General features: G+C 34.8%; 2 protein-coding genes across 2 annotated transcripts; both read right to left on the bottom strand.

The window, feature by feature from the left end:
* Nucleotides 1-51: 51 nt before the first annotated feature.
* On the bottom strand, nucleotides 52-5,532 carry LOC131958005 (phosphatidylcholine translocator ABCB4; the record flags this gene model as incomplete). The annotated part of the gene is made up of 8 exons (XM_059322882.1): nucleotides 5,360-5,532; nucleotides 4,546-4,649; nucleotides 4,085-4,308; nucleotides 3,455-3,567; nucleotides 2,795-2,966; nucleotides 2,109-2,280; nucleotides 938-1,062; nucleotides 52-223 (listed from the first exon to the last, which is right to left on the bottom strand). Coding segments are annotated over exons 1-8 (1,083 nt in total), but the record flags the coding sequence as incomplete, so codon positions are not given.
* Nucleotides 5,533-8,832: 3,300 nt separating this feature from the next.
* LOC131958004 (ATP-dependent translocase ABCB1-like) lies at nucleotides 8,833-21,801 on the bottom strand. Its single transcript, XM_059322881.1, is given in 21 exon segments — nucleotides 8,833-9,385; nucleotides 9,763-9,909; nucleotides 10,514-10,720; nucleotides 11,054-11,288; nucleotides 11,537-11,755; nucleotides 12,641-12,882; nucleotides 13,530-13,602; nucleotides 13,937-14,067; nucleotides 14,243-14,326; nucleotides 14,487-14,564; nucleotides 14,673-14,763; nucleotides 14,909-15,090; nucleotides 15,815-15,927; nucleotides 16,309-16,489; nucleotides 16,707-16,877; nucleotides 16,961-17,164; nucleotides 17,640-17,765; nucleotides 17,957-18,067; nucleotides 18,294-18,407; nucleotides 20,631-20,802; nucleotides 21,688-21,801. Coding segments are annotated over 20 exon segments (3,036 nt in total). The 5' UTR covers nucleotides 20,751-20,802; nucleotides 21,688-21,801; the 3' UTR covers nucleotides 8,833-9,178.
* Between the last annotated feature and the right edge of the window lie 2,866 nt (nucleotides 21,802-24,667).

The following is a 24,667-nucleotide window of genomic DNA, read 5'->3' as shown; positions in this document are numbered from 1 at the left end:
TGACTTACCCTCACCATGTGAGTGACAGGAGATTACTGACTTATGACTTACCGTCATCATCTGAGTGACTGTATATTCTTGATGCCTGACCAACTGTCCGCCGTAGAAAAAGCCCAAGGCGTATCCCATATAGAAGAAGCCCCACTGAATCCCCAGTCCTATCCCATGTAGGTAGCCCATGACTACGGCCGATCGCTGAGCCCTCTTTAAACTGATGAAATATCTGTGTAAAAAAATGATAATAATTTTAGTTGCTTTAACAGTGTACGAAAAAAAAAATACTACTTTGATTTATTAAATAGGTGTCAATGTAATGGTTTAAATGACAACTTAGTCTTTTAAAAGAATTTTTCAATAAAATTCAATAGTCTTTTGTTCCGAAGACTAATATTTATTAGTGAAAACTTCTTCCTTCGTAATTGTAATGTAAGAAGATATTTCGACCGGCACAGTTTAAGCATAATGTGTTATGAGCCGTAAGCAGTATTTAGGTAGCAGTTGATGGCTTTAGACGTTTCTCTTCTAGATCACTTGTTGTCCCCAATTAACGAATCTCTTCTGTCTTGGGGTCCGAACTTGGGACTTTAGTAATTTGCAACCATTAGTTCTCTTGTCCGACCACGTCTTCCCTTTAAAAAATTCTGCTTGTAAAATAACAGGCCGTCGTTTTTTTTTTTTAAATTCATTAGTTACAGTTCTTTTCCGTGAATTCTTTCTATTGCAGCTGTTAACAAAAGATCTTGTAACTGAGTTATCTAAGAGTTTCGTATAGTATCTGAAACTAGATTTATCTGTAGCCTATATTTACATTCTCGGATAATGGTGCCTTCTTACAAAACACTCTTTATTTTGCTGTTTGAAACTAGCTTTCATGAATGTTGGTAAAACGTACTTCTAGCTTAGCGCTAATGTATCCCATGTCCAGAACGCCTCCTACCTCTGAGCCTCCTTCTCTTCCCCACCAAACGCCACGACGGTCTTGATGTTGGAGAAAGCCTGCTCTGCCACCGTCCCTGCTACAGCATACGCCTCTCTTTCGTCCATGTTCTTCTTTCCTCTGCCCTGCCAATAGAAAACTTTGACTCAACACTAGTTAATAATGTAAGGTGTAATGCGGTTATAATAAATCAAATAAAACTTTACAGTTTTAAGATCTTATATCAATTGAAAACAATATAAAGAAAACAATCTAGCTTACTCAAATAGAAGCATTATCCAATTATAATGTCATATACATATTCTAGCAACCAAAGATTTTTTTACAGACATTAATTTTTTTTAGTTTTCTTATTTTCATAGGATTTTAAAGCTAAGTATTACAAATTGAATATTTTCATGTTAGGTTTATTTTTATATTTTAGAGCTTTAATTATAACTGTAAGTTCATATTTAAGTTTCTAACCATTATTAATTTGAAACATTAAAAAAAAGTTCATTGGTTCTTAATGAAGTCGACAGCGAAAACGACTAAATATATTTGCTTTAAAACCCCATATGTAGCTTACGAATTCTAAACAAATGTATATGCCTCTTCTTGGTGGGTGGCTGACTCTCATGCTAAAAATCAACCAACCGACAACAACAATCAGTAATATTTAATCTCGAATTTAGTAGTCTTTTAATTAAATTCAATGATTAACCTGATGTCCAATTAGAATAAAAATTTAGATATTATTGCATTGTCAACGGAGACGAAATTATCTGGAAATTGCTGCTGCATTAGAAGTGGGTTAAAATTAGATTACAAGATTAGCCAAAAAAAAATCGCAAACAAATAAAAATAGAGAAGGGGTAAATAAAATTGGAAAAATAAAACGAATGTATGAATGCTTGCGTGAAACGATTCAATAGTCGACCCAATTGCCCTCAAACAATTATCAAAGCGATAATAGCATCTCTGGAAAAATTCGTCAATAGGGCTGTTAAGTAGGTCACCATCCAGTTCTACGGCTCAATAAAACCTGCATGAGCTTTATAACTGGTTGGTGACCTACTTACCAGCCCTATTGCTGATAACAATACCTTGAATAGCCGTGCCCTAAATCTAATTTGTGTTTATTTTGATTGAAATTAATTAAATTTTTGCTAATTAATGAATATTAAATTACCCTGCTAGCCAAAGCTGCGCCAGTTATCAACACCGGCAGGACAGCTGACATGACCAGGGTCATCTTCCACCCGTAGATGAAGGTCACAACGATACTGGACATTGCTGTAGATGACCACTGCAAGGCCATTGGTATGTTAGTTTCAATCGCCCGATAGATCAGATTAATATCACTGAAAACAAAAGTAGCAAAAGGGATTCAATAGGGCGCATCAGCAGAGAGAGGAAATGTAATAAATCGTTCAGACTTTTAAAAATGTAATAAATATCGCATTAAAAAATAATAGAGAATTTTCTCTAATAATGTTTTTTTCTGTTTAGTACAATTTCGACAAAAATATAATAAAAGCTTATATTAAAATGTTTGCGTTTAAAACGTGATCAGTAGCAAGCTATCCCTAAAGACAATAAGACCCTGTCTTATAAAACAAACCAGCCGTTAAATAACAGTTCAACATAATCGGATAAAGCGTTTGCAAACATTTTTTTTTCTTTTTATGTCTCGCCAAATTATTGCAATTTGTAATCTTTTACTCTAATGTTAATAACTAATATAATTTCGAATGGGATTAAATATTAGATATTGTTGAAAACTTTGCCTTATATTTTAATTTTCAGATAATGAAATCGGTTAAGTCCTGTGTTTCGAACAAAGTACTACATGAGAAGATGGTAAAGACTACAGACTCTGTCATCTTGACGGCCAGGTCTCCGGGTTTGTTGTTGTCGAACCAAGCGACGTCTTGGCAAATAATTTTACTGTAAAGACGCTGGCGGATCTTCAACACCTGACGCTGGGCTGTCCAACCAAACAGGGCTTGTGCTATGGTGCCTCCGACCAGCATGACCATGGAGATACCTGGGGTAGGATGGTCAGTGTCCATAATTTCAGTTGTCTCTCGTCACGTATCTCTTCTCATATATCTTTTGTCTAATATTTCTTGTAAGATACCACCGATCAAAAATTTTATGTCAAACATGTCTTGTCAAACATTTCTAGTCAATATTATCTTTTATCTGTTTTGACAATATTGCTGCTTGTAAAACATTTCTTATTAATATACCTCTTGTCAAATATCTCCGGTAGAATATCTGTAGTGAAATATCTCTTATCGAATTACCTTGTCATATGCCTCTTGACAAATATAGTTTATGTTGAGCAAATCGTAGTGCATATTTATTTGGCAGTTTCTTTTGTCAAACATACGTTGTCAACAATATCTTATTTAAAAAATTGCAGGTCATCACCATATTACTGATGGTAAGCATAGATTTAAGTTTAAATCTTCACGGATTCAAGGAATTTAAACTAGGACTTTAGAGCAACATAATATACTATAAGCTCACCCAAACTTTCAAGTATGGCGTCAAATACTTCACGGGAGTTATCTAAGGTTGAAATCAGATCTTCACAGACCAGGCTTCCATTAGTGTAGGTGACCAGGTCTTCGCAGTAGGGCCTAGAGAGAATTTAATTTGGCTTTTACTGGAACATGTGGGTGGTGACAACTGATTCATATGAGGCTATGTCTAGTTTTAGAAATATATTTATCGGAATCTTAGGCAAAGGTATAGTTTCTTGTAAACTTCCGATATTTTAAACCACTTTGAAATAGTAATGCCGGTTTTGAAGACTTGATTTTGTATGTCTTATTGAATGAGCCACATTATTTTTACACAATGAGCTGTTTCATTCATAAAAAGAAAATAGTGAAATGTATTTATAAACTAGTCTTTTGTTACTGTACAAAAAACATCACCACAAATCACCGTCTTTATAAGACCATGGCAGCATTATCTCTTCGCTAGATACATACACACATACAGTCACACACCCACATACAAGAAGCCACCTGTATTTATACAAACAAAAGCAAGTAAACACACAACAGAGTCACACGTTATCATACAAAAAGCTGCTCTTTTCCAATAAAACGCGTGTATATTAATATTCTGGTGTAGAAAATCATAACTCACTTCAGGATCTGTCCGTTACTGAACACGTCACCCAGCGACATATTTCTCTCGACGAAAAACTCACGGACGTCAGAAAGTAGATTCTGAGCGGAGATCTTGTCAATGTATGAGCCAATGAAGGACGAGTACACAATCAGGTTGGTCGTGCTAACAGCTCCGATAGCAACGGACAGTATAACTCCAGTCAACATCATGACTATGTCTCGAGTGTCGGCGCATCTAAACTTTAGATAAAGGAATACAAATATAATGTAGTTTGTGTTAAAGAGATGTTTGTAAAATAACACCTGTAGCAACAGAAAGTACAACTCCAGCTCACATCATGACTATGTTTCGAGTATTGTGAAGACTTTAATATAGGCAACTAATGTAAGGTATAAGGAGAGTAGATATCAGCATGTAAAATGTCTAGCAGCGACGTAATGTTTACAATCAAACCGAAAAAATTAAAATGTCCTTACCAAGGCCCAGTATCCAATACTCTTATCTCTACTTTTAGATTTTGTTTTTTCATTCTCCACAAGTCTTCTCTTTTCAGGGTCTTTTCCATTTGAGATAAAGGTCACTAGCATGAAGAAACAGCACGGGTCGTTAACATAAACTAGACTAGACGAGGATCCGCAACAGAAGAAACAACACATGTCACCAACATGAAGAAAACACAGTACATATAAGAACAAAAGCACGGGTCACTTGAAACAAATAAAAGGTAATATAAACAAAATAATACGGGTAAAGAGACATGAACAAACACACCATGTTTGTCTATGGTAGCTGTTTATAAGATAATATATATTATGACAAACATCGTAGCATTCGAGTTTTAAAAAAAGGTGAGGGGTGTCTTTGTTGCAAGGTTTTTATTATAGTTGTAATTTATTCTTTGCCATAACATTTTTAAGCAAAAAAAAATGAAAAGCTTATAAAAACTTATATTTGTTGTTAAACTATTTTACTAAAAGTAATAGGTAGACGAAGAGCCCAATATCATGTATGTGTTCATGTTTTTTTTGTTTTTTTTGTTGTTTTTTTTTCAAAAAATCAAAACAATAGTTTACGCGCAACAGTATTTATTTCATTACTCAGAAATTTAAGAAACACCATAAAGGCTTAAAACTGGTTCGTGATTTAGAATTTTTACAATAATGAATGTATAAAGTACATTCTTCAGCAAACAACAGCTTGTGAGGTCTATTTTTAATAAATTCAAACAACACATCAACTTTTATTTTATAACTTTTAGCTAAAAACATGAACTTGTTTTAAATAACTTACTTGATTATGATTAAAATGAATCCAGGTTAATTTAATTTAAAAAGTAACAGCGGCTAAAATGTGTGTTAGGAACTGAGAATAAAGATTAAGTATAACACACAGCCAATCAACTGCTAAAATAGACCGTTAGGGGCTCCTACTCAGCTGTCACCAGCAACCGTTGCTCGCGCTTCATCATGGGGATTCAAACTGTCAAATGTCGTGTGTACTGCATACACTACTTAATGATAATTACCTAGATAATAATAATTTTTAAACATTTTGTGAGCAACGCTTAGATAAACGATGTGCACACACATGTATCTATATACAACAAGAGTTCATAAGGTTTCGATATATATATATATATATATATATATATATATATATATATATATATATATATATATATATATATATATATATATATATATATACGATCTGAACCGCGACGTAGCATACGCCGCTATCTAGTTGTTTTATTTTCTACTTAACAATTCATTATTTGGGAATTCGACACTACCTCACCCCCCCCCCTGCCTCCCCCACTGGGTGGCTAAGCTGCGTGGTGTCTCGTATGGTCCCCATGAAGAGAATTATATATATATATATATATATATATATATATATATATATATATGTATTTATATACCGCCTTATATATTGTCTACATATATAGAGGCGCCTTTTTATATTATACTGTCCATTTGCCTTTTTATGTTCAAGCAAAATTATGGTTATGTGTGTAGTTGTACTCAAGCAACAAATAATATAGTGAACATGGCTTTCAGTTTAACTAGCAAAAAGCCCATACTTTTTGACGTAAACCAGGGTATTATAATTTATAAATACCCGCGTCATAACCCGCGTAGTAAATTTCTTCTTTTAGGTGGATGAATTACTCACACTGCAGTTTCACTTGAATTAATCAATGATCAGGGCTGTGATGATTAATGAGGGTTAATCCCCTAATCCAGTGGAATCGAGTCGCTATATTATGAACTGTGAGGACGATTTCACGCTAACCCTAATATGAAGCAAACGATCGATTTAATATATTGTTATTCACATTCTTATACGTTTAACGTAATATGTGACAGCTTGGTAGAACATACGACTGATAACGCTTGAGGCTGTAAAACACATATTAGTCCACCAAGCTCTGGTCATCAGAAGTTGACCATATTTCGTCTGGGTTTAGAACAAAAGGTCGACACCCAAACGATAGACAGGACAAAAGACCAACATAAAAAAGCTTTTGTGTTTGGATTCTGGTTTGGGTTTAATTTTTTTTACGTGTGCGTTTGTGTTTGAGTTTTCTGCTTACACTTGCGTTTGCGTTTTTCTTTGCGTTTTTGTTTGCGTTACGTTTACGTTTGTGTTTTCTTGGTTTGTGTTACGATTGTTTTTGCGATGTTTTTTCTTATAATTTTTTATAACACTTATTATTTTTATCTTAAAAAGTACATGCATTTTGTGTAAAATATAAGGGCCTTGGTTTACGGTAATCGAATGCTTTAAAATAAATGTCATACATTATACCAAAAAAAATTGAATGTGAAAAATATCTTTTAATTTTTTAAAAATTAAATTAAATCAATAAACCTCAGTTTTAGATTCTAGTTTATCGGTAGTTCTAAATAGCATCGTTATTTATATGATCGAAGAATTAGAAAATCTTTCAAATGTAACCGATTGAAAATTGATATTAATGTTGGAACCTAATAGAAAGAACAAACATCCCACAAAACAGAAACTATGCTCTTCTAATTGGTCTTTAATGGCTCGTATAAATACTTAAAATTCAATCCATTCTTTTCTTACATAATGATTTTCTGCTCGTGTCAAAGACAATGTTTTTTTCCTTCTTTTTTAATTAAAGGATAGCGCCTTAGCACACACACACACACACACACACACACACACATATATATATATATATATATATATATATATATATATATATATATACATTTTTTATAAAGAAAAACTCTTGCATTATTTTCTCGAAAGCTTTTTTTAATTGTTTATTTTCAGAGCACATTATGTGATGAATTCTTCCTACAATATTTTAAAGCAAATTCTGGAGTCTGTTTTTTTTTTTTTTTAAATTTACAATCAAGGATCTATTTTAAGTCAACCGTAAAACACTAAAGTACCTGAGTTACTTCAAGGCGGCCCAGCTCTCAATTTCTGCCGTCGATATGTGGTTCAAAGGCTCTACACAAAACACCGTCGCACCTAGCTGGTTACGAGATAACGACCACTCACTCTAAAACTTACTCAATCGAATAGACATGCAGGAAATATAACTTACAAGCAAACACAGCATTAGAATCAACACGCTATCTTCACAGCCCAGACATTGTGACACAATTAGTGTCCTTTTAAACTTCATATTTACAGATATTGTGACACAAAGAGTATGGGCCTACATTCACACTGATATCCAACGGTACTTGTCACTGATGAAAAACAATATAAATGGCATCAATGTTTAACTCTTCATTTTATGCATTCGCTGAATTGCTTCCCCGTGATATAAAAATAATCTAAATATATAACTCTCTTCTTGGAGACGATAGAAAACACCAAGCTGCAAGCGCGTTCCCTACCACCCCACCCCTATAAGATCTGGTGAGCTGTGGTTCACGCTAAATGTTTACAATCATAGAGCCGGGTTTAGTGACGGCTATTAGGGGCAGATAATTTAGTTTGAAACGATTTTAAACTTAGGGGAGGTAACTAAGAGGAGGCTGCTTTCACAGGGTTGGGGGGTGGGGTAGGGTTTGGGGAAAGGAGGGAGGGGGGTTATGAACCTTAACGAGCTACTGATAGTGTTTTAAAGCAAATATATTCATTGGCAGCATTGGTACTGTCGAATTCACAAATTATGAATTAATGAAAAGTTGAAAATAAAACAACTAAACAGCGGCGTATGATACGCCGCGGGTCGGCTCGTATTATATACTAAGGTAAATTTTCTGTTTAAAATATTTCATAAATTTTTATTCAATTTGTTTCTTCGTAGGCTACTTAGTGCTAAATATCTTTTGTCTTTTGTCGTATAGGTCAAAACTGACGAGTGAAACTTCAACCATTTCTACCTGACAAATTTCTTTCAAATTTGGCGCTAGCATTAAGGCAAAATTTTAATGAATAATTATCATTAAAAAAGTTTTTAAAAACCCACGTTTTCTGATTGAACTAAAAAGTAGAAAATAAATGCTATACATCACAATAATGCAAGCGATCACTCTACTATAAGCGATGAAAAACAATTACTGGGTTATGTCCCTTTTTCCCCACGTTTTTTGTACAATTATATAGCGGTCTAAAATTATCAAAAAAATGTTTCCATGGATCAATTTAGTAATAGTAACAATTGAATATTCTATTGTCATCGGAAACAAAGCTTCCCTGAAAATTTCAGCGCGCTAGCTAACTGGTAAGTGCCCGAAATTTCGCTCGCAAGATTTGATTGGAAAGACGCGAAAGCAAGTTAAAGAAAACGTGGGGAAAATGGCTGTAAATTTTATTTTTATTTTCTGTTTAATATTTTAAGAACTTTTCCTACATGAAGTACTAATTTTATCGCGCTATTTTACGCATAATATTTACGTTCATTTGGTGCGCAATTCTTTTAGTGATGTAATTCTATTGTTAAAATTTTCAACATATGTTTGTAACAGGAATATTTGGAGGTTTTTTCCACAGTGACATAAAACAAAGTATCCCAGGACGTGATGTTCCCTGCCTCTGCTGTCAGCATGTTGTAGTACTCTCCCCTAAGACGTGATGTTCCCTGCTTGTGCTGTCAGCATGTTGTAGTACTCTCCCCTAAGACGTGATGTTCCCTGCCTGTACTGTCAGCATGTTGTAGTACTCTCCCCTCTGTGACTTGAGCTGACGGTGTGTCCCTGTTTCTGCCACAACACCTCTCTTGAGCACAGCTATCATGTCGACGTTTTTTATCGTGCTCAGCCTGTGCGCGATTGTGATGCACGTGCGACCCTGTCTGGCTTTATCCAGAGCCTCTAACACAACCTGTGGATGTGAAACAATAAGATGAGCAGATTACAGGTAAATTGTTAAGTAACACCTGCAAATGAGTAGGTAAAAGTGATGTGTTTTAACATCAAATAACACCGAAACTTGATGTTTTCACTAACTAGTATGTAAAAAATAATGTTCAAATATTTTTTATATAATTATCCAACAGTTATCTTCGCTTTAGTTATTATTTCATGAATATGTCAATGAGGTCAAGAGATGATGAAAACCACAGCGGAATTTCTAAAACTTAACCATTCTAAAATTGTACCTAGCTAAGCGTTTACCGCTGTAAAACAGCTGCTAGATACATCTCGAGTTATAAATCTCTAAGCCCTGACACCTGTTTACGTTTACCTCCCACAATTTACCTTTTCACTCTCGGCATCCAGCGCTGACGTCGCCTCGTCCAGCAGTAAGATCTTTGGGTTACGGATTAGGGCTCTAGCGATGGCCACTCTCTGTTTCTGACCACCACTCAGCTGGGTTCCCTTGTTGCCAACGTTCGTCTCGTAGCCCTGTGGTGTGAAGAGTGGGAAATTAATTGATCTTGTTTCGTTGTTTTGAAAATCAAGGAAACGCAATGTTATTTTTATAATGATATCTATGTAAAAATATGCTCCATCATCATCGTACCCAAGACAAATGGGGCTTATGAAGTAGATTCATCAGTTTCAATTGCATCGGCATACAAGGTGAAGGTGTGGTCAGCATTATGCTTCCAAAAAGTAAGTCAGATACTAATCAGAGCTTGGTGTACACATGGACGTCCTAAGGACTCCGAACACGAGACTTTCGGCTCACCACTCGTAAGCTCTACCATACAACTCGTCTCTTTGCGTAGTCATTAGATAACATATTAAAATGTTTAATAACACACTGATGTTCAAAGGGATGAGACTGTATAAACTCACCGAGGGCAGAGACTGTATAAACTCACCGAGGGCAGAGACTGTATAAACTCACCGAGGGCAGAGACTGTATAAACTCACCGAGGGCAGAGACTGTATAAACTCACCGAGGGCAGAGACTGTATAAACTCACCGAGGGCAGAGACTGTATAAACTCACCGAGGGCAGAGACTGTATAAACTCACCGAGGGCAGAGACTGTATAAACTCACCGAGGGCAGAGACTGTATAAACGTGTGTATGTTAGCTGTCCGAGCTGCCTCTATGATCTCCTCCATGCCCACATCCCTCGTGTTGTCCCCGTAAGCGATGTTCTCAGCCAGACTTCTGTCGAACAGGACTGGTTCTTGTGACACCAGGCCGATTTGCATACGCAGCCATTTTGTACTCAATTCTCCAATGTCAATTTTATCTAAAAACTATTTAAAAAAGATTTTGTCAACAGTTCGTCCAAAGCATTACCACCACGTGCCCACTTTATTATAGAATGTGCCATTGTAATGGCATTGAAATATACAAAGAACATACAACAGAACAGGCGTGTATAGCTTAGAACTTACCACAGTACCAGATTCTATGGCTTAGAACTTACCACAACACCAGATTCTATGGCTTAGAACTTACCACAGTACCAGATTCTATGACTTAGAACTTACCACAGTACCAGATTCTATGGCGTAGAACTTACCACAACACCAGATTCTATGGCGTAGAACTTACCACAACACCAGATTCTATGGCGTAGAACTTACCACAACACCAGATTCTATGGCGTAGAACTTCTCCAGGAGTTGGATGGTGGTGCTCTTGCCACACCCACTCTCCCCAACCAGAGCCAGGGTTTCACCAGGCTTCACTTTAAGGTCAAGGCCGTTAAGTACACGTGTAGCAGGTCGCGTGGGATACCGGAAGTGAACTCCAGAAAACTTTACTGATCCCGAGAACTTTTCCCAAAACAGAAAGTAAACACAATAAGCGGATATGTGGCTTATTGAATCACGAAATAAATCACAACTCATTAAATATAATGAAATAGATCTCGTTGTACTCAAGCTAAATTATATATCATTTGTATAAAAATGATTTTTTTAAATATAAGCAATTCGAACGTTTTGTTGTTTAAATTATGAAGTGAATGAATTAAGAAATGGAAAAAAAAATGATGTTCTCTAACATCATTTGGATATCATGGGACAAAGTGTGACTATCCCTAGCTCAAAATTCAAGCATCTCGCATTCTGAACACCCTCTGTAGATTCTGCTCACCAAATGTAAAAAAAAAACCACCCACCTTGCCTAAAGTCACCGAGCCTCCAGCAGCCTCTTCATCAGATGGTGCCTCGTCCACCTGGGCAAAAATAATGTTGCAGGCGGCTCCTGCAGCTGAGAAGTCACCAGCTTCCATCATTATCCTGGACAGGATCAAGCTGCCAACCATCAGGCACTCGAACACTCTATGGCATAAATGGTATAAAGACAATTATGGCACTTAAAAAAGCTCTGTACTAAAAGACAAAGTAAAAACGTCAATATAATGATTATATATATATATATATATATATATATATATATATATATATATATATATATATATATATATATATATATATATATACAAATATATATTTGAACTTAAGAAATTTAAAGTGGTTTTATGATATTGTCAATTGTAATGGAGGGGGTATGATTTCTATATGAAAGTGGAGGATTTATATTCCCCCACACCCCACCCCTCTCGGCTAGGCCAAAAATTCCATGGTACACTTTTGTTAAAAATTCCAATTCGTTCCATTTTTTATCGATTATAGGCGAAAACTTTTTCAAAGCAAGGTGTGTACATTTTGGACTCGCGAAAATTACAAAATAAAGTCTACCGTCCTAACGTAAAGCGGTCTTTGGCGTTGAATTTAGTGTGTTATATAGCCAAACTTAGCGCTAGACTGCTAACCCGATAGTTTCGAGTTCGAATCCAGGTTCAAGTTGGTGGAACGTCCCTGAGTCAACCCAACTGATGGGTACCTAACTCACGTTAGGGAAAGTAAAGGCGGCTGGGTATAGTACTGAACACATCATCCCTTTATATGCCGAGGTCAAGAAACATATGAACTCCACTTCATCTGCCCAATGGATTGTTAGTTCTAAAGAGTAAATTTTACTTTTTATAACCAAAGTTACGATTGAAAAGGGTATGTAAACTTTTTAAAAAGTATGCTTTAAATAATTATTAAATTTAAAGCATTTAAATATTAACAACTACTACATTAAAGTTATCATTAACTTTTCATGTATCGTTTATTTTTCGTGAAAGATTTTACTTTCGTTTTTACTTTTATTTGTACCTTATGTAATCAGGAAATTCCAAAGTCCCTTCCTCTATTAAGTAACCACCAAGTGCGTAACCAACACAGTAGACGAAATAAGGGATGAACAGGTAGGTGCCGAAACAGATGCTGGTCAGCACCAGGTACCTGTGCAAGCCATGGGGTGACCTCTCTAAAGTTTGGACGTATTTCTTGTGAAATTCTTCTTCCATGGTCAGCGCTGCAACCTCGCGGATGTTGACCATACTCTGCAATGCCAGCTGCGAATAGAGAGCTCTTTTTTGTATACTAAACCATCAGCTATCTGCTGATTCAAATCATTTCATTTCAAATTTGACCTTCAACTCACCACTTATATAAAACTATAACATCCTAAATAATATTACAATAAGCTTAGAGGTGTTATTCAATCATCAAAATTTAACTGATACTACGACAACAGCTCTAAATTGTTTTACATTATCAATTTTATTTCATTTTTAAACACAAAACGCCAAACAATATCAAATAATTAAATCGCAACTGATTTTTAACTATTAGCTTTTAACGTACATTAAATAAACAGCTTTAACAAACTGATTTTAACTATCAATTTTATCTCAATAAGAACAATCGACTTAGGACTGATATTTAGCTATCAACTTAAATTTATATTACCACAAAATATTTTAAACCGCCAACTTAAAATTCATGTCAAATTATTAACACACCATCTGATTTTAATTACCAAACATTCAACTGATATTAAACCATCGACTTTAAAATATAACATTAAAACTTTATCCCTTCTCTAATATTAAATTATCAGCTGAATACATTACGCTACGTGCGTCAGTTTAACCTAAAATCCAACAAACACTTTGTCAAAGTAAAATCTAAAAATTGTCAGTAAATTTTGAATTCCTACCGCTGTGGCCGACTCTAAAGCTTTGCTGGTCTCTGTGTGGAACTTCTTGGATAGCCAGACATGAGTTCTACCTCTGTGTGATGAAAGTCTCAGAAATATTAGCTATATGAAGCTTTGGGATAAATATCAAAACTATATAACAATAAGCCTATAACCCCTTTCTTCTTCTTCTTCGTTCTTTATTGTAAAGTTGGATGTCAACTTTTCGTTAACCATTCGACCCGTTGACTCTCATTCTAGTCTGCTTTGTTTCTGAATTAACTTCCATAACATTTAGGCATCCAAAATAAAGTACAAATGTTTCGTCTCCATAATTAGCTTTACCCTTCTTATCTGTAATTTTTACATTTATTTTGTGATGTATTAAACTTTAAACTTCTTGTAAGATTGAGACGAACAAAACTTACATAAACATGATGACAGGATAGATACCCAAGAAGATGAGGGTTATGGGGTAGCTGAAGTAGGCGGAGAAACACAGAGATAATAAAACAGCTGAGGCACAATGGATCGTCATCACAATGGAGTTGGTCAAAACCTGATATATATATATATATATATATATATATATATATATATATATATATATATATATATATATATATATATATATATATATATATCGATTATGTCAAAGGAAATATTATTTGACATTGAAAATTTAGTTTACGATAAAGCACATTTTTTTTTAAACTGAGTTATTTAAGCAGTACTTCTTGGACCCTAGTCGCTTCGGAAGCCAATTTGGTTGTCAGGATACCAACTGCATTTCTGGGTTCATCGAACCATGAAATTCTCTGTGGAGTTTTGAATATCCTGAAGTTAATATTTCAAAGCAGAAAACAAAACAAAAAAATATGTTTAAATACTACCATGAATGTAATTTTTTTTTTTGTGAGCCGCTAATTTCTTAGGTTTCTTAACTATTTTCAGTCTGTGCAGGTTTGTGTTTATTACCTGTTTGATGATGGACCTAAAGAGCAGATCCCGGAGTCTGGTTGTTAGCGTTGCACCAGATATGCCAAACATGGTGTACTGGAATAGACAAAAGAGAGTGACCGTGGTCTACTAGCATAAAAATGGGGAAGTAAGTGTTTTAAACCAGAGGAACTGTAGGCATCATTAAATATAACTTTAAAGTACCATTAAAATAGTTGCCAGCGTGTAAATACATCCGATACCAAAGGTGATCAAGCTGTATTTGTTTATCATTTCTTCTTTCAATCTCTCATCACTGGAAGACAAAAACTGTGAGGGAAAAACGTATATAATTTAACACTGAATAGTACATACAATTAACTGTAAAGTACTGTATTCGCAAATTGTAATATGACATTTGTAATGAATTAGCTAAACATAGAGGTATCTGGCCTTAACACGAGATGGTATATAAAGGCTATCAGTTGTATACCTTGACGACATCACCGAAGACAAAGGCAAACGACGGAACGACCGCGCCACTGATGAAACTCCCCGTAGACCCGGCACAAAAGTACGGCCAGTCCTTCAGGCTCATCTTCAGGATACGGAGCATGGAGTTTTTCTTTGGGGTTTGTAATGTCTCAGTAGAATTTTCAACTTGCTATATATATATATATATATATATATATATATATATATATATATATATATATATAATACATATATATGTTTGTGCGTGTGTGTGTTTGCGTGTGCATGTGTGTATGTGAGCTTGTGTGTGTGTGCTTTTGTGTGCGTATATATGTCTGTGTGTATAAAGAGCACGTACATGTTAACACTAAACAAGATATTACTACTGACAATTTTTCTCTATTTTTCCATTGAAACCATAATTTACATATGAGAATGGGAGGCAGATTATTATACAATTTTCTACATTTTCCATACGTAGAAAGATTAAATAAATGCATAAATATCCATGAATAATTTACATATACAGAAAAATATACATTGATTTATATAGAAACTGAACTTGCAAAATCGGCATTACGATTAATTTTCAAAAGTTGCTTAACTTCGGTAAATATTTGAAACATTATTTATATTTACTCAACAATTTACGAAAAATGAAACAGCTGATAGATGTTGGGAAACCCAAATGAGTCAATGTTTAATACTTTAAGTTTCTGTAAAGTTTTTAGGTAAAAAAAGACACATCTTACGACAACTGTGAAAATTTACTTTTCAAACAATTGAAATATAATTCACAAATTTAAAACAAAAATTAGCCAAATATTTTGAAAAGCCAGGAATTTTCCCCTGAACATGTGTATGCAATTAGCTAGTTATATGAGGTAACCTACTTCCTCCTGCGGATGAGACAAAGATCTTTCCAAGTTTTGCAGCATCGAACCATTTCGTTGTTTTATCATTTCTTCGTCATAAGCGCTGGAACCTCCGCCACTTGCGTGTTCAACTAAAGAGGGATAAGGTTTAGTCAGAAATAGTGTAACAGATTTCCTCTTGGTTTGTTGTTAATGTGAATATAAAATATCAAAAGTACTATCTAAGTCTACAAACTAATATTGCGCTGTAAAACAAATGTACTCACGTTTTGATAACTGAATGCATGAAAGAATTCGTGAACAGAATATTAGAAATTTACTTTTATTTAAAAAATCTCAAATTTTGTAACAAATGTATCATTTGAAAAGTTAGCATGTAAGTTGTAAAGGGCTGGTAACATTCATTACTGCCAAAATTTATGATTACATAAATTATTGATCTGATTAACAAGATTGTGTCCAATGTTGGATCACATTTGTGTGCTGTTTTGTTTAGTGTTGGATTTCCAAACAGAAAGCCCCTCCACCCACCTGTGAATGGACAAGCTTGGAATAGGCTCCGCCCCTGGCGAGAAGTTCATCATGAGTACCCGTTTCTTGCACATGACCTTTGGATATCGTGACAATCATGTCTGCGTTTTGTATGGTGGACAAGCGATGGGCAATGATCAGAGTCGTCCGTCCTTGTCTTGCCTGAACGTAGTTAGTTATAAGTTTGCATCAGGCTTTCTTTAATTTTAACTTTCCTAATTCTTAGCATCATAGATTGATTAAAATAAGTTATCATAAGGATCTAGGTTGGATTATCTCACTTTATACAAAGCCTCTAAGATGGATTATCTTACTTTAACCTAAATATCTAGATTGATTTACTTACTTTAACCTAACCATATACGAGTGATAAACACACCTTATCTAGAGCATCTTGTACGATGGCCTCACTCTCAGTGTCCAGTGCTGAGGTCGCCTCGTCCAGCAATAGAATTTTTGGGTCCTTGACCAGAGCTCGGGCGATGGCGATTCTCTGTTTCTGTCCTCCACTTAGTTGGGCGCCATGTTCTCCTACATACGTCTCGAATCGCTAATCAAAGTTTCAGGTTTTAAAAAAATATTGATTGATTTAAAACCTCCAGATATATAAAGACTATAAGATGGTTATCTTACATTGGGTAGCTTCATAATAAAGTCATAGGCGTTTGCCATTTTGCTTGCTTGAATGATGTCTTCAAGGCTAGCATCCTTCAGACCGTACCGGATATTTTCGGCGATTGTCGTAGCAAAGAGTACCGGTTCTTGACTGACTAGACCAATGTGCTGACGTAACCATCGAAGGTTTAAGCTCTCAATTTCATTGCCGTCTATTAATATCTGGAAAAATGTTTACAAAAGGTTAGTAAGCTTAGTTTTTAACTTTCTCGTCTACAGATCAGGGAGTATTCTAATAGGACAGAAAAATCCAAAACGTCATATTTTAACAAACCAAAGTTTTAAATTTTTATATCATTTTATAAAGCAGTATATTCTAAGAATTATTTGTCTCTGAGTTGTTTTTTTAAACGAATGGTTTCGTCAAAATCTTTCACACCAATTATATAGCCAGATTTAATTGGAAATGCCAACCAAACTCTTGAAGATATATACTAAAATTAAAGAAAGTTTAGGGTAGCTCAGTGTCTTTTTTTACAGGAGTCATTGAAAATAAATCCATTTATAGTGTAATAAGTTTGGTATCAATTTAAAAATTGCAACATGAATTGTCCTAACTTCAAGCTCAACTTAATTTCTCAAAAGAAAAGTTATAGTTTAATATTTTCAAATTAAACAAATAAATGTGCTACCGTACCTGACCTCGAAGAGCCGTGTAGAACCTCAACAATAAGTGGACAACGGTTGACTTGCCGCTACCACTGGCACCAACTATTGCGACCGTCTGACCCTTGGCGATGTGTAGGTTCAGGCTGGACAAAACCTGGTCGATTTCCGTGTTATGGAATTATTTTCTTTATCACCGCATTTTTGAATGACAAACGTGACTTTATAAAAAAAAATGCGGTAATAAAGAAAATAATTCCATAAGTACTATTTAAAAAGTAGGAGTATCGTATTTTTTATAAAAGATTTTGAAAAAAACTATACAGGATTTCTGGTCAATTTTCTTACTTGGACATCAGGTCTTGAAGGATAAGAAAAATCAACGTCAATAAACTGGATTGTTCCTCCAAAACTACTGGGTTGTGTTCCTTTATCATATTTACTGTCAACTGCCGGTTTCTAAACAATTTGGTAAAAAAAACAGTGTTAAGTTTATGCAAAAACTTTTATTATAATAAATTTATCACAATCGAAAATTTCGTTTTTTTTTAATAAATTGCAGCATTCGTGCGTAAAATATGAAAACTAATAACGCACCCTTTACTTACAGAAAAAAAAACTTAATGAATAACTTATTAAATAATTGTGTGATTGACTGTAATGTGATGTGTTGTACTTCACTCACCTCATCCATCACCGCGAAGACTTTGACAGCAGCTGCCGCAGCTGATTCGATACCCTCTGATGCGGGTATTACGTAACCGAAATTAATGGCCCCAATAAAAGATGTGTACAAGACCTGAAATGGACGAAGACAAGTTTCTGGAAATATGACAGAATTGTCAGAAAAAAATGACGGAGTAAAATATTTTACCCTCCAGTGACAAACGTTAGTCAGTGAATAACAAAGGGTTTTAAACGCCTTTGAATTCTACTTGAATTATTGATCACTTATTGCTATCGTCCAAAACCGAGAACAAAACTGTCCCAATTCTCAACAAGGGGTCCATGTGAATGGTGATGATGAGTAAATGCTTGGGAGAGTTAAATTCCCCCCCCCCCCCCCCCCCAATAAAAAAAATTGGCCAACACAGAATACGAGTCGATGGAGAATACGAAAAAAATTGGGAAATCATATTATACAGAGCACGTAAAATAGAGCCAGAAATAGTACAAAAAGAAGACTGCGCCAACCATCAGGAAAAAAAATGTTAAATTAAAGAAGGGCGAGAGTTGTATATAATATAAATCAGGGGTCTCCAAACTACGGCCCGCGGGCCGTATGCGGCCCGCGAGGTCATTTTATCCGGCCCGCGACGATCTTTTTGTCCGCTTTGGAAATTGCTGAGGAGCTTTGCACAGAAAATTCAAAACTATTTGAAAATATAGCTTTATGTGCAAATACAATTACTTGACGTATTGCAGACATTAGTGACTCAAATAGCGAAAAATTCAAGCAAGTTTCGCCATTTTTCAATTGTAATGGGTGAGTCGCTGGGCAGCTGTTTCACCTCTCAACTGTTTCTGTTCATTAGAGGTGTGGATGAAGACATGAACATAACACAAGAGCTGGCTTCCCTACATAGCATGTATGACACTATTACCGAAGAGGATATCTAACCATAGATAGTTCAGAGACAAACACAAGATCGAAAGATTTACCATATTTCACATCAGTAAGATTACTAATTTTGCGAGACAATTCTGCGCAGAGTATCTAAGAAAAGAAATAGGTGACTTCCTGATAGTAAAGGCAAGTCACAGCCATTATTGTCTGATGAAGAGTATGTATAGGAATTGGCCTCTGCTGTAGACATAACTAGTCATTTAAATTTTCTGAACCTAAAACAGCAAGAGAGTGAAATCTAGATTCTAATCTATACACCCACCTAAAGGCCTTTAGATACAAACTTGTCATGTTTTTGGAACAAGTACAGGCTAACAAATTGACACTCTTTCAGCAGTGCAAGGTCTTTACGGCTGAAGCAACTACTGAGTTCCCCAAGTCATTTACATACGAGATCATTAAAGACCTCCAGCTGCAGTTTCAGTAGCTGTTTTCTGACTTGGATTCAAAGGCAGAAGAATTGAGACTGTTTCAAAGCCTATTTGAAACGAATGTGGCCAGCTGCAAAGATGAACTGCTGCTGGAGGTCATTGAATTTCAAGCAAATGACTTCCTTAGAGACACGTTCAAAGAAGGGCGGATGGGTTTTTATACGTTTTTGCACAAGGAAGACTTTCCTAACATTAGAACTTTTGCATCAAATTACCTTTCAAATTTCGAGCAAACATTTTCAAGAATGAAATAAGTGAAGAACAATTTGAGAACAAACGTGGACCTCGGGTGGACACTTGAAATTTGTGTAAATTTCTATATAAATTATATTTCGTTGTTGGGGGGAGGGATGGTAGACGTTCTTCGGGGAAGGGGGGGGGCACCACGACCCTGAAGAGATGCCTTAAAGAAACTCTGGTCCCCGAACTGATATTTGATAGCTAATGCGGCCCTCTGGCTGAAACGTTTGGAGACCACTGATCTAAACAATGAAAGAGTAAAGGGCAAGTCTTTGCTCAGAGGGAAAACGATGTCGAGACAGACCTACGACAGGTTGGGGCACATAAATAGAAGACGAAGCAAAGACAGCAGACAAGTAAATTGTTTTAATATGATGAAGAATGTCAAAGCTCTCTTTGGTCTGTATTTCCAAGCGGTTGGATAATATCGTCATTTAGAAATAGTCTTCATTTCCCTGTCTGGTTCCCTCTTTGATTGCATACGCCAGACTTATGACTCAATGGTATGAAATGTGATTAGACATATCTGAGTAAAAATGGTGACTTAATTCTTTAATTCTGGTGAATCTCATTATTTGTGTGAGTAGATTGTGCTGAATCCAAATTTACTCATTTGAGTGACTTTAATCTTATTATTATTGTAACTCGCCGTCATAATCTGAGTGAAAGACGATAACTGACTTCTGACTTACCATAACTTTCTAACTTATAGTTCATGACTTACCGTCATCATTTGAGTGGCTGTATACTCCTGGTTCCTGATCAACTGTCCGCCGTAGAAAAAGCCCAAAGCGTATCCTATATAGAAGAAGCCCCACTTAATCCCCATTCCAATCCCTTTCATGTAGCCCCTGACTACGGCAGATCGCTGAGCGCTCTTTAAACTAATGAAATAGCTGTGTGGGAAAAAATATTAATAACAATGATTACGATTTTTGTAGCTCTAAGTTTCTGCAATAAATAAACTTTAATATATTGTAGGTATATATCAGTGTAATAGTTTATCTTGAAACTTAAATTTTACAAGCTTTTATTGAACTTGCTTCCTCTGTCGTCATAGATCAAAACTGCCCAGCGAAATTTCGAGCATTTCTAACCTACCGATTTGTTTCAAACTTGGTACGTGGGTCAAGACTTGATAACCATTCAATCTGACATCACATTTGACTTAATTTAAAGAACAATTATTTTTAATAAATAAAAAAGTATTCTAAAATTAGTAGAGTGCATTATTATTCGCGTATTATCATGTTCATGTCGTGCCCAATAGTTTTTAGTCATGAAAATACTTTTGTATTAAAAATTTTCAAGGACTGAAAAAAATACATAAAAACGTTTTAATAGCTTTTTTGTAATAATGCGATAAAAAAAAAGATTAAATAAATGATGTTCTTTAAATATATAATCATAAACAACTCTTTAAATAACAATAAGTAGTTATTTCGCTGTTCTTAACAAGCTTTAATTAACACGGGCAGTGGCGTAGCCAGGATCGTCTCAATGGGGGGGGGGTTCCAATTTTTACCCGGGGACAAACTTTCGATTTGCACCCCCCCCCCTCTCAAACTTTCGATTTGCACCCCCCCCCCCCTCATACTTTTTCTATATACCGAGGGGTCTATGGGGGGTTTATGACCCCCCTAACCCCCCCCCCTGCCTACGCCACTGAACACGGGTATGTAGTGCTACTTATTTTGCTCTAATATTTCATGTTTTAGAACATTCCCTGCCTCTGAAGCTCCAATACTTAAAGCTCATGTATCACATTTTAGAACACCTACCTCTGAGCCTCCTTCTCTTCCCCACCAAACGCCACGACGGTCTTAATGTTGGAGAACGTCTGCTCCGCCACCGTCCCTGCTACAGCATACGCCTCTCTTTCTTCGAGATTCTTCCGTCCTGTGCCCTGCAAACAGAAATCTGTGACTCAACACTAGAACTGTTTGCAAACAGAAACGATCCCAGTAAGGGTCATTGGAAACTCCAGTGAAAACCCACTCTCAATTTTGCTGACAAGTGTTGATAAATATAACATAACATATTAATTTAAACACAACTGAAATAGAATAGTGCTAGTCCTGTTGCCTGTGGCTTTTTACTTTCATGTATACGAAGTATAGAAAAAGTATTGCAATCATAAAAACAAAAATCGAAGTCGAGATTTTCAAAAATCTAAATTTAACACCCAAATGATTCGGAAAAAAGTTACAGCTGTAATTTTGTGTATATGTCTCTGTATGTCTGTGAACACGATTATATATATATATATATATATATATATATATATATATATATATATATATATATATATATATATATATATAAGCGAAGGTAACACGATTTAGAACTTGCTGTCGTCTGTAAAATGTGGTCACGCTCGGCTGTGGGTCAGACAATCGTCTTTTAGATATCGCGAGCTACTGATGGTGTTTTAAGGCAAATATTTTTGGTCGTGTCGATGTCATAAATTAGTAATCACTAAAAAGTAGAAAATAAAACAAATATAAAAACCTTAATGGCAACAAGCTTTTAAATGCATTGAAAATAAGAATATAAACTATTTTGCCTTATTTCATAAAAAGTTTGGTAACTAAAATATGTAAAAGATCTCGTGAGCAACCAATGCTTTTATAAAAGAAAGCAAACTACTTTTATTTTCTTATTTTTAGTGCATTTAAAAGCTTGTTGCTATAAAGGTTTTTTATATTTGTTAGATTTTTTTTTAATTTTCGAACCCTGTATCTAATTTTAAAAATTATTTTATGTGTCATTTATGTAAAAGTAGCTCAATAATTATTATTAAATTACCCTGCTTGCCAATGCTGAGCCAGTTATCACAAAAGGAAGGACCGCCGAAATTACTAGGGTCATCTTCCATCCGTAGATGAAGGTCACGACGATACTGGACACTGCTGTAGTCGTCCACTGTAAGCCCATCGGTATGTTCGATTCAATGGCCCGATAGATCAGATTAATATCACTAAAAAAAGAGGAATAGAATTTCTATAAAGACACATCAACAGAGAGAATATTTAACACATCCTCTCAAACGTAAAGCAGTAACTTTTCATTGTGAAAATAATGTAAAATCGATGTTACTAATACTTATTTGTACTGTTGTTTAGTAAAATTTTGTCATATAAAAATCTTCAATAAGTTAAAGTATATTTCTGTTGTTGTTTTTTTTAAATTAATTCGACTTAAAAGATAAAAATACGTTTTAAAGTGAGTTAGCTATTGTTGTATAGCCTGATCAGTAATTTTAATCTCCCTAGGCATTGCTGAGCCTTGAGGTTATATATATATATATATATATATATATATATATATATATATATATATATATATATATATATATATATTGCTTTTTTCTTTATATTGTATTCACGGGACACGATACGTTGTCGAATTTGATGCCCTTGTGACACTGACAAGTATCCTAAAATCTTCTGGAAAGTAAGTCTAATATTTATAGATGACGACATGAGAAAATGGTAAAGACTACAGACTCTGTCATCTTGACGGCCAGGTCTCCGGGTTTGTTTTGGTCGAACCAAGCGACGTCTTGGCAAATGATTTTACTGTAAAGACGCTGGCGGATCTTCAACACCTGGCGCTGGGCTGTCCAACCAAACAGGGTTTGTCTTATGGTTCCTCCCACCAGCATGACCAAGGAGATACCTGGGGTAGGATCAGAGTGTCCAGCATTTAACATATCGCTTATCTCATATCTCTTGTCAATGCTATCTCTTGTCAAAATACCTTTTTTGTTATATCTCTTGTCAAAAATACCTTCTTTGTTATATCTCTTGTCAAAAATACCTTTGTATTATATCTCTTCTCAAAAATACATTTTTATTATTTCTCTTGTCAAAATTCCTTTTTATTATATTTCTTGTCAAAAATACCTTTTTTGTTATATCTCTTGTCAAAAATACATTGGCATTATATCCCTTGTCAAAAATACCTTTTTAATTATATCTCTTGTCAAAAATACCTTTTTAATTATATCTCTTGTCAAAAATACCTTTTTAATTATATCTCTTGTCAAAAATACCTTTTTAATTATATCTCTTGTCAAAAATACCTTTCTAATTATATCTCTTGTCAAAAATACCTTTTTAATTATATCTCTTGTCAAAAATACCTTTTTAATTATATCTCTTGTCAAAAATACCTTTTTAATCATATCTCTTGTCAAAAATACCTTTCTAATTATAGCTCTTGTCAAAAATACCTTTCAAATTATATCTCTTGTCAAAAATACCTTTTTAATTATATCTCTTGTCAAAAATACCTTTTTAATTATATCTCTTGTCAAAAATACCTTTTTAATTATATCTCTTGTCAAATACATTTTGTCCCAAACTTCTGGTCAATATTAGTTCTTGTCAAACTTATCTTTTCAATATCGTCTCTTGTCCAACACCTTATGTTATTATTGTATCTGGTCAAAAATCTCTTTATGACATTTCAATAACTCTAGTCAAATATAGGTAAACTTTTTCTTAAAGATAGATGTCAAACATTGTCCACATGTTGTCACTAGCAAATGTTTCACCGAAATATGGCATTTACTGTTGTGGAAAAGGCAAATGATATGTCACAATATCTGGTTTGCATTTTATTTAACAAAAACTTTCGATTTTCATAGATTCATAAGCTTTGTATGTGCTATGACGATAGAGTAACATAATATATTTATAACCTCACCCAAACTTTTGAATATGGCGTCGAGTACTTCATCTGAATTATCTAAGT

Source organism: Physella acuta, unplaced genomic scaffold (genome assembly GCF_028476545.2).
Source record: "Physella acuta isolate Inbredline_101_S28 unplaced genomic scaffold, ASM2847654v3 ptg001283l, whole genome shotgun sequence".
In the NCBI taxonomy this organism is placed as follows: domain Eukaryota; kingdom Metazoa; phylum Mollusca; class Gastropoda; family Physidae; genus Physella; species Physella acuta.
Note: the sequence above shows the minus strand (reverse complement) of the source record. Positions and strands in the feature narration are given on the sequence as shown.